Source organism: Fistularia commersonii, chromosome 34, assembly GCF_037954325.1.
Source record: "Fistularia commersonii isolate RoL2024-O1a breed Wild chromosome 34, RoL_Fcom_v1.0, whole genome shotgun sequence".
NCBI classification, from domain to species: Eukaryota; Metazoa; Chordata; class Actinopteri; order Syngnathiformes; family Fistulariidae; genus Fistularia; species Fistularia commersonii.
Window position 1 is genome coordinate 3,642,416 of NC_141317.1, and position 10,197 is coordinate 3,652,612.

Below are 10,197 nucleotides of genomic sequence, written 5' to 3' on the forward strand. Positions count from 1 at the left end.
TAAAGATAAACAAAAAAAACAGTATTTTTAACAGGGGTAACATTTATTCTTTGCCAGCAAAGTAAAATGTTACTGACTCGTGTCTTACAAGTTGTAATGGCAGACTGACGCTTTTTTGACATGGCATCCTCAGATTCTGTACAAAAAGGTGCCCTTTGAATCAAAGAATTCCTTCCCAATCTGCACAGGAGGGGGAGGCGGTTCCATTTCCATAAACTCCTTCAGGTCCTCTTCCGATAACACCTGACCATCCCAGCACTCTTCTTCCTCTCTGGTCTCCGTTGGATTCGTGTTGGTAGCTTTCTCCTCTGTTGATCTTACTGTCACTGGGTTACCGTTGCTAACAAGGACAGGCAGGGCAGCAATAGGGGCACTACGTTTGGCCAAAGATGCTGAGCTGGTGCCTGCAATGATCGAAGTCTGGTCTGCCACAGGGACCAAAGCATCCCCTCCACTTCCAGAGCCAAGTAAAGTTGTTGTTTGATTTCCAGGCGCCTTTAGCCTCTGCTGGCCTGGCGCCCCACCCGCAGGAAGCACCTGTTCATGAAATATCGCCATTACTTTGGCATCCTGCTTGGCTCTTCTCTCAGAAGCAGGGATAAACTTGCTCCTGAGAACTCTCAAGATGACATCAGGGGTGACGGAGAAACCCTCAGCCAGGCGCTCGACTGTCCACTCCTCTGGTTGCTCTTGCTTCAGATATCTGACGAAAAAGGAAAAGCATTAGCATTGTATATGTTACTCTTATTAATATAAGAGTATTCTAAAAGGAAAGGACAGTGCAACAGAAGCAAGTAAGTAATCATATCAACCCAGTAGAGGGCCAAGGTGAGACATTAAGTAATATACAATCGACAATTAGTCAAAAATAGAATAATTTAGGTGAAGTAGGAAATTCAAGTGGCTAAAATAGATAAAAGTATATGAGCGCAGTTGTCTATCAGGCAAATATTTGGTTCCCTACCTGATCTGTTCAATGGCCTCCCAGGTTAGTTTCCTCCCTGGAGCCCCAGATGGTGTCAGCTTCCTCCTCAGGATGTGGTACTTCACTGTACGATGACTCTTTCTCACCTTACTAAAACACACAACAAATAACAATAATAATAAAAAATATAATAATAGTAGAATCCCGAAATAGGGGGATAGCGTGGAAAATATACATATGTGTGCATATGTGTAGAACACAAACAGCGATATCAGAATCAGAGAAAGTTTGTCTCCAAGGGGCCATTGGAGAGCGGAGCATCCTAAGCAGAGCAAATATCTATGAAAAAAAATAAAAATAAAATAATGGCAGATAAAAATATGCTGAAAATAATGAAAATAAAGTGAATTAATGACGTAAACTCCATCGGTAAATAAACTGCATTTGAGTAAATGTCTGTACATCTGCACGAAAGGCTGGACATCTGTGCAAAGGTTAAAGGAACTTTAACCGTGCATACGATTGGCGAGCAAAACAAACAAGTATGAGGCAGTTCACTATAAAATAAAAACTCCATCTTACTCCACTACAGTCTGGAGCTTGTCTTCCACGTCTTCCAAATCATGGTCGTCGTCGGTGGCCTGGTGTTGTTTTCCTGGAAGGCTCGTCCAAACCCGGCTGGCGAACAGGCGGCTGTGACCGGATGCCACGAGCGGAGGTGACCGAGCGCCGAGCCCGGAGAGCGGGGAGAACGCGAGAAGGGTCCGGGCGACGGCGGAGGACCAGTGGGCGGATGAAGCCGACAATGTGAGCCTGCTGCTCAGCGGGAACATCTCCCCTTACTCCCGTGACCGAGGAGACCCTCTGTGCCCCGGGAACTCTATGCCGACCTGAGAGACGCGTGGATTCCGTGGGGAAGGATTCCTCGCAGGACCGAGTGGGCCGCTACGTCACTTCCGCTTACATCAAGGCCCGGTAGAGCTGTGACGTCCAAGCTTTTATAGCTACTCCATATAATGTAGATTATATTTCATAGACCTCAAACACTACTTTTAAATGAATGGTGAGCTTGGCATTTTAAGGAAATGTAAGGAATAAACGTTTATATACCAATCAATAGTAAAGGACTTTACATACCATTTGACTGTAATACGTGAAATATTTGAGCATGAATTCGGATCATGGAACTAGTCACTTTATTTCTCTTTGTTGTTCAAAAGAGTCATACAAATGTCTCATTGCTGGTTATTTGTATTAAAATCAATTCAGACTATCAAGAATGCTCACTTCATATCAAGGAGCATTGCACTCTAATGCATGAAATGACTGTTACTACTACTGCAATAATTCACCTTTCACCTTTTAATTGTTTATTTGTACTTAACCTCAATCGTAGCTCAAGCGTCTGTCTCTGTGAAACGCATGGAGACGCATCAACGGGGCATGACACTTTCGGTTTGTGCATTTATTTGTTTTCCACACGACTGATAAAGGCAGACCCCTTAAATAGAACCCGCGGATGTAGCACAATGGGACACGCGTCTCACAGCATACAGAACATGGGATTTCTAAACAAGTGCAACAATTATATATATATATATTTTTAATTTCTTACACATATCGGTCATTGAATTGCGCTGTGTTTCGACGTAAGATTCGTCACAGTGGCTTAAATGGCGACACCTGGCGGTTATCGCGAGACTCCGTAGCTGCGTCTAAATTCACACGACTTCCCGCAGCTGCGCACATCCTCCCAGGCGTCGTTGTTTCATTTGCGCCATTTTGTCCGCTCACTTTGTTGATTGGGCTTTAGCGGGCTGATCTAGAGCCAATCAGAGGGAAACCGGACAGTGAATATACGGTAAGGGAGACCCGATTGAAGGCGTTGGTAGTTGTCAGCACGGATTGGTTTGTCATGGACCAACCAAATTACTAACCCTGCTTAATGCAAAAACTCGAATGACGGCTCGGTTTTGACCGTTGCTTTTACGGGGCAGTTTGGCTGCAAATAACTTAATGTTCCTTATGTCGTCTCAGATGATGAAACATGATCCATGGTGGTCGACGAGCCTAGGCTAACGTTAGCTAACATTCCGAACGCTGAACAAAGGGTTGATTTGTAAACGCTAACACTAGCCCCTCAAAGTTAACGTAGTCTGTTAAAATATTGTCCATTAAAAGCAACGACACATCGCATACCCACTATTTTAACTTGTCTGCCGACACGTCTGTGTCCAAGTTCCAGGTGTTTTCCACGATTTTAGCCAGTAAGCAGACCCTTGCTAGCTATGTTAGCACGCATGAAAGTATCCCGGTAACTCTTAAGCAACCTAGATGCTGGCCTAATTTATTTTGAACAGGCTTACTTGGAGGTTATCCCCTTTAAATTCCCTAATTGATATTACATACAATTGTATAATTCACCGTCTAGCCTACGTTCATGAATAATAAAATAAGCGCCAACTGTCCATATTAATGAAACGGCAATGGGGTACGTTATCAAATACCTTTGATATATCTTCAAGGTGATACGTTTTGAAAGAAAAACGAAATATTTTCGCACGGGCGGTAGTTGAAATAAAAAAAAAAATCTATTTATTTTAATATAAGCGAATGGTGTTCGTCTCCTTTGTCTCAAGAGGTGGAGTGTAACAAAAACAAGCTATGGAGCAGTACACCACTGCCACCACTACCACCGGCGAGCAGATTGTCGTGCAGACTGCCAATGGCCAGATCCAACAACAGGTGAGTTTATCGATTATTTTTTAAGTATGGTTCTATATGGCTCGTGGATTGTTTGTTTCCTTAGCATTTTGAGTCAGCTTTATTTCAGAAATGCACTTTATTTTAACCCCCCTCCCTGTAAGATCACAGGTACGAGCAGTTAGTGGATTCGAGAGCCACTACCTCCATTAATTATATTTCTGAGACTGTATTATCCTACCTTGCCTGCAGACACAGGGCACAGTGACGGCTGTGCAGCTGCAAACAGAGGCGCCCGTGGTGACGGCCTCAGGCCAGCAGGTGCAGACACTCCAGGTAGTGGTGTCTTTGCCGCCCTGTGTTAGTGTCATGAGAGTATAACGGCCTATGAATTTGCATGCTACAACCAAGGCCGTTTATCATGACCCATCTCTGTGATGTTTGGTTCATCATCTTGCTCTCAGCATGTTTAAAAGCTGCTCGAACTGCATGTTCCTCACCCGGTACAGTGTGTTGTGCGTCAGCCATGGGTTTCCAGCTTGCGCTCTCAGCGTAAAAAAACTACTGTATGTTTCTTGCTTTAAAAAGCATAACTAAAAGCCAGACCATTTATCCCATTAATGATGGGGTGACAATTACTGGAAAAAATAAGACGCACCAATGTGTTTGCTTTCCGCAAAACTTCAGGGCTTTGAATTGCATAAAACCTTTTGTTATTCCACTATCACTGATGTGCACAAACTTGCTGTACGTTTGTTTCGCTTTTGAGATCTTACATTTGGTACCCTTTGGCATATGGGTCATGTCACTGACTTGCATTTGTCCAAAGTGATCACGCTGTCTTTGAAGTAGAAGATCTGCCACATCAATACTTGTCCCGTCATACATGTCCATATTTATCAACTTGATGTGTAATCATCTTGTCTAATATTGTACATTTTCACAACTACGCTTACTTGTTCAAGAGCAAATCCTGTTTGCCATGTTGGAGTTTTCACAATGTAACTCAGGTGATATGATGCAGTGAGCTTGGAGATGCTTCTCATACAGAGCAAATGCACACATTTCCATATTACTTACAGAAATGCCCTCTATCATGAACTGCAGTAACCTTAAGTTTTATTTAAAATGTTTACATTATTCAGTCAGACATAGAAACCACGGTCACCTTTTGTGTGGACCTGAGCTATGTTTGTGGAAATTCAGACAAAACATTGTCAATAAATTTATGTGACTGACAATGTTAAGCTCTAGCCACACTGTATCTTTAAAGTCAGGTTGCTGCTTTTCGAGGAGAGAGACCTGGGTTTATTTAATGAGATGAACACCATGTGGACCTTGCTTTTCTGCAATTTCAGTTCTTTTTTTTTTTTTTCCAGGACCAAGTGATTGCTTTTCTATTGGAGAAATCTTGCTTTTGAACAATTTTTGGTTTAGTCTACTCACCCAACCAGCAAAAAAGTTATTTTCAGAGACATGGCAAGGACAAATCTCAATCCTCACACAAAGATAACGCCAACTGTGGTACTTATAAACCCTTGATGGCAATGCTACTATAATCATTTATCTGCTTATATATCTCTCTATAGGTCCAGGGACAGCCTCTTATGGTCCAGGTCAGTGGTGGGCAGCTCATCACATCATCAGGGCAACCCATCATGGTGCAGGCTATGTCAGGTGGTCAAGGTCAAACCATCATGCAGGTTCCTGTGTCTGGAGCTCAGGGACTACAGCAGGTAGTCAAACTCTGGATAAAATTATGTCTTTACCACATATTACACAAAACAGTGGATGTTGTGTGTCAAATGTGTTCAGGTTTGTATGTGGCCATGAGGAAGAAAAGCGCAAAGTGATTGAATGAGAATTTTCCATGTAATAGAGACAGTACAAGGACGCGTCTATAACTGTTTTCTCCCCATCCAATATAGAAATAGATAAGTTTATGAGGTAACCACAATTCTGTGCTTACAAATATTAAAATGCAAGCATATTGTTGCACATGACATTTGAAACATCCTGGCAGTTAACTAAAATAGAATCCCACTCTCTGTGGAAATAGCCTCTTCCACTCATGGAGCGCACACACCAAGCGAGAGAGGCAGTTAAAAAATCAGTTCCTCACATGCCATATATATTACATATTGGTATATCAAGTAATTGCTAGACCAGGCGAAATTTAAAAAGAAAAGTTATTCATTAGCGTGCAGATTTCATCCTGGTTGTCTTTGTTTGGGTGTAGATCCAACTCGTGCAGCCCGGTCAGATCCAGTTACAAGGTGGTCAGACTCTTCAGCTTCAAGGACAGCAGGGTCAGCCCCAGCAAATCATCATCCAGCAACCGCAGACCGCCATTACAGCTGGACAGAACCAGGTGTTTAATTGAGACCAACAGAATTTGAATATCCATTCCATACTTTCATTGCTGAGACTGAATATGTTGTGGTCCCACAGGGGCAGCAGATCAGTGTACAGGGTCAACAGGTAGCACAGACTGCTGATGGCCAGACCATTGTCTACCAGCCCGTCAATGCTGATGGTACTGTCCTGCAGCAGGGTAAACCCAATCATGTTTTAGTTTTCCCGTACTCTGCTTTGTGTACTCTCAAAACAAGATCACAGTTCAGTTGTTATTTTCATGATGGCCTGTTTTTGCAGGAATGATCACAATTCCCGCTGCCAGCCTGGCGGGTGCCCAGATTGTACAGGCAGGAGGTGCCAATACCAACACTACAAATAGTGGCCAAGGCACTGTGACCGTCACCCTGCCCGTCTCAGGCAACATGGTCAATGCAGGTGGAATGGTCATGGTAAGACCCTGTGCCGAGGTACCAAGAAACTTCTTATCTATTTTGCTTTTATCTAATCTTACACAGAGCTTGTGCGGTGTGGGGGAGGTCACAGTGCTCTAAAGAGCACATAACATTCATAATTTAGCTATTTCCATGTAAAGCACAAGCTTCTGCAAGGGCGAACACGCTCATCTGCACAGCCTGAAAACTGTTTTGAATTTGAAATTTCTAATTGAAAAGATGAACAATTAAATCAAGTAACATTTCTAAGCACCATTATTGAAATTATGTTTGCTCATTTCCTTTTCTTTTGAATTCTTGAATCTTTGGAACCACCCAGCTAAAATTTCATCATGTTGAGACCCATTTCTTTGTTTGCTCACGCAGTTGCTCTTCCCCAGTTTTCTATCTCCCTTACCTTTTAAGCCAGTCCTGAAAATTTCTGAGTCTGAAAGCCAGATGTTCACCTTCAGCCATTAATGTTTCCAAGTTAATATCATTGGGGTCTTTCTTCACCATCACCATTTATCCCAAACCACATGTCATGTTCCCTTAGCGTTTGACATTTGGTGACCTCATCAAAATTTCCAACATTAAACAACTTAACGTAAACAACCCTGATAAGTCTAATTAGGGAAGTAGGACCTCAAACACCAACATGGGTTAATGGGGCTTTTAAACTATGAAAAGTAATCCAAATGAATGTGATACTTATTTAACCCCCAAACTGCTATTTTGCATCAGACATGGTTCTTATATTTTCCCCTGACAGTTGTCCTAACTACAGCGTGCCTCTTTATCTCTTCCACCATCAGATGGTCCCTGGAGGGGGTGGAGTTCCCACAATGCAGCGTATCCCACTGCCAGGGGCTGAAATGCTCGAGGAGGAGCCGCTTTATGTCAATGCCAAGCAATACCATCGCATCCTTAAACGAAGACAGGCCCGAGCAAAGCTGGAGGCCGAGGGCAAGATCCCCAAAGAGAGAAGGGTGAGGCACACTTTCCAACTTTGCTTTCTGCAATTTAACATCCACTCTCAGTACTGTGGAAATCAATACCCTGTTAAACTCCAAATTCACTGTTCTGAGTGCCTTCCACAAGTGTTTCACAAGCCCAGCAGCTCAGCAAGTCCAAATTGACTCCATGCCAGGCCAAGGATATGGATTGCTTTTCTTTTAAATATTTATAAAAAGTAAGCTAAAATTACATTGGGAAAGTGACAAGTAGATGACAAGAAACTTAGCATTACATTTTTTTTTAAATCTGAAGACAAACAACAAGTTTGTGATAGTTATTTTTTAACATTTGTGTTTCTCATGATAATGAAAATACAGGATTATGTCAGAGGAACTGGAAGAAAAAAACTTAGCTCTAAGTCTTTAGTAAGCTTTTTGCTGGAAGATCAAATATTCAAGGCTTTGCCAAGTCAACATTGCTTTTATGTTGTGTGGTTCATATCTTAATTGTGATTTTTTTATGTTTAAATGTTCCCTGCTTGTAACATTCAGTAGCTCTCAGGAGTGTTCAAAAACACTGATACTTCAAGGGAGCATGTTGCATTCTGCAATTATGTGCACTTGATATTGATGTTTTTAATTGTTCTTAAAACGTCTTATTATAAAATGTTACTTAATAGTCAATTATAGCATTGTTATCATTTATGTCATTGACTTTGTATTATTTTAAGCCTCTCAGTTCCATTACATCTTTGATCTGTGACCATAATGCTGTCATCAGCCTGCATTTGGGCTACAGATCACAGTCAAAAGATGTTTACAAACACTCCAAGCAAATTTACAATGGCAAAACCTGGAATTTATTACGTCAATGTTGACGCGCAAGAAGCAAACTAACAAACTCTCACTGATATGTCTTCAAAAAAGTAATCTCTTTGTACATCCTAAATCTAGTGAATCAAAGAGATCAAAACTGATTCACTTGTTTCCTCTCTTGAAGAAATACCTCCATGAGTCCCGTCACCGTCATGCTATGCAACGGAAGCGAGGAGACGGAGGACGATTCTTCTCACCTAAGGAAAAAGAAGAAATGTTAGCCCTGTCGCAGGTAAAAGCTGTGTAAAGAAAAATACCAGTTATACTGCATCAGCCAGTAAAAAAAAACATAAACTTTGCTATTTTAATCAACTAGACTTCATGCTATAATGTATATAAACTACTCGGAAAAATTTCAAAAAGGCCACCTACTTCCTCTCACTCCTCATTATTTGAATATGCAAATCATTTTTGTTTCACAGGATTAACAACTGGACAAGAGAACACTTGAGTCCACTTAATATCTGACCAAGGTTGTCTTTCATTCAGTGAACACATGAAAAGCTTGCATTCTTGAAATTGCCTTATGTTTTCAACAAGCAAATACACCTGTAGACCTCTTTAGGACCAAAGGAAAAAAATACTTTGTCATGACAATTTTAAAGGTTCCTTGACTTTCTTTAAAGTGTGTGTGTGTGTGTGCGTGCGTGCGAATGAATTAGATGCAAATTTTTGAATGCTTTTTTTTTTACCACAGTGACCACACATATCCTTTCTCCCCCTTGTGTGCAGCAACAGGACGTCAACCAGGCAGCAGCTGACGAGACCGTGGCTCAGATGATCCGTGTCTCATAGCACTCTTAGCAACGTGGTCACTGCTTGTGAACTCTACCCTGCCTGAGACTCTTCATCCCACCTTACCCATGTGCCACAGCCTCTCTCTCGTGCTCTCACCTGCCTTGCCATCACACAACAAACCACAGCACCACCTGTGGGTTTTTTGTTTTTTTTTCCCCCATCATACCCACATCTATTGTGGTCTTCCAGGGAGCCGGCCATGTGGCTGCTGATCATGTGGACTCTTTTCATCCTCCTGTCTGAAAGGACGTGCTTCCACATTTAGGACCAGCTTTTACTTTCATAGGCATTCGTTGGGACAACACTGAAATGAAAATCCTGGGTGATCTTGGAAGTAACACAGAGGAAAACAAAAGATGTGAAGTTGTACTGTCCGACCCTGGTCCTTTTAAAAAAGCCAAGAATTAGTCGCAGGTGGTTTCTTGCAAATGGTACAGCTCTTTTAGAGACACTCGGTGTCGTTAATTAACAGCTGATGTTCTACTTGTATCATATCTATGAAGTTATGTTCTTTGTTTTGACATTGCATTTTTTTCCAAACTTGTCTTGTTGAGTAGGGACTATCTTAATCCAACCTACAGTCATTGAGCAAAAAATGAAAAGCGTTAAGAGGATATTGTACAGAAATTCTTTTTTCCCTTGTGTGCATTGGATGTACTTACTTATTTGCCCTCTTTTGTGGATGCATTTTATACAATACAATTTCATGGGTAGACTTAGTGTTTGTAGAGAAAAATGGTTCTATCCGTGTAGTTCATTCATCTGGTCATGTAAGTGTTGGATTTCTTTCATTGTTGTTGTGTTTTTTTTAATCAATCAGATGCAGTTATGAAAGAGTTGTTTTTTAATACAGAAAGAAGGTTGAACATTAAGAACTTGGAACCTACAACAATTAAATAATGCAATAAGTGATTCACAATGTTTTTTGTGGTATACTCATAAACCCCAGTTTAATTATATACTTGAAATTGTTTTCATCATTGTTAATACCCCACGAGCCACTAGCATGCAAATTGAGGGCAAAAGAGAGCTGTAGTTAAATTCTTTTGGAGAAAGCTTGATAAGTGTTGTTCTGGAAAGAACTATATGATACTTGCTTTTTGTATGTCGGACTTTGAATGCTATAAGTATTGCCCTTTAGTGACTGCAA

The 10,197-nt window shown here is 41.4% G+C and overlaps 2 protein-coding genes across 8 annotated transcripts; one reads left to right on the top strand and one right to left on the bottom strand.

Annotated features, from left to right (window-relative positions):
* Window positions 1-24: 24 nt before the first annotated feature.
* ngrn (neugrin, neurite outgrowth associated) lies at window positions 25-1,883 on the bottom strand. Its single transcript, XM_086141922.1, has 3 exons — window positions 1,508-1,883; window positions 965-1,075; window positions 25-703 (listed from the first exon to the last, which is right to left on the bottom strand). Exons 1-3 carry the CDS (start codon window positions 1,756-1,758, stop codon window positions 130-132), a joined length of 936 nt encoding a protein of 311 aa, XP_085998048.1. The 5' UTR covers window positions 1,759-1,883; the 3' UTR covers window positions 25-129.
* Window positions 1,884-2,686: 803 nt separating this feature from the next.
* On the top strand, window positions 2,687-9,959 carry nfyal (nuclear transcription factor Y, alpha, like). 7 transcript variants are annotated; one of them, XM_086141914.1, is made up of 10 exons: window positions 2,687-2,786; window positions 3,565-3,670; window positions 3,881-3,967; window positions 5,218-5,364; window positions 5,868-5,999; window positions 6,080-6,182; window positions 6,284-6,453; window positions 7,233-7,406; window positions 8,374-8,481; window positions 8,982-9,959. In XM_086141914.1, exons 2-10 carry the CDS (start codon window positions 3,590-3,592, stop codon window positions 9,042-9,044), a joined length of 1,065 nt encoding a protein of 354 aa, XP_085998040.1. In that variant the 5' UTR covers window positions 2,687-2,786; window positions 3,565-3,589; the 3' UTR covers window positions 9,045-9,959. The 7 variants fall into 7 exon arrangements, with proteins under 7 accessions (XP_085998040.1, XP_085998043.1, XP_085998044.1 ...); XM_086141917.1 differs by having other exon boundaries at window positions 6,284-6,435; XM_086141918.1 differs by having other exon boundaries at window positions 6,080-6,164.
* The last annotated feature ends 238 nt before the right edge of the window (window positions 9,960-10,197 follow it).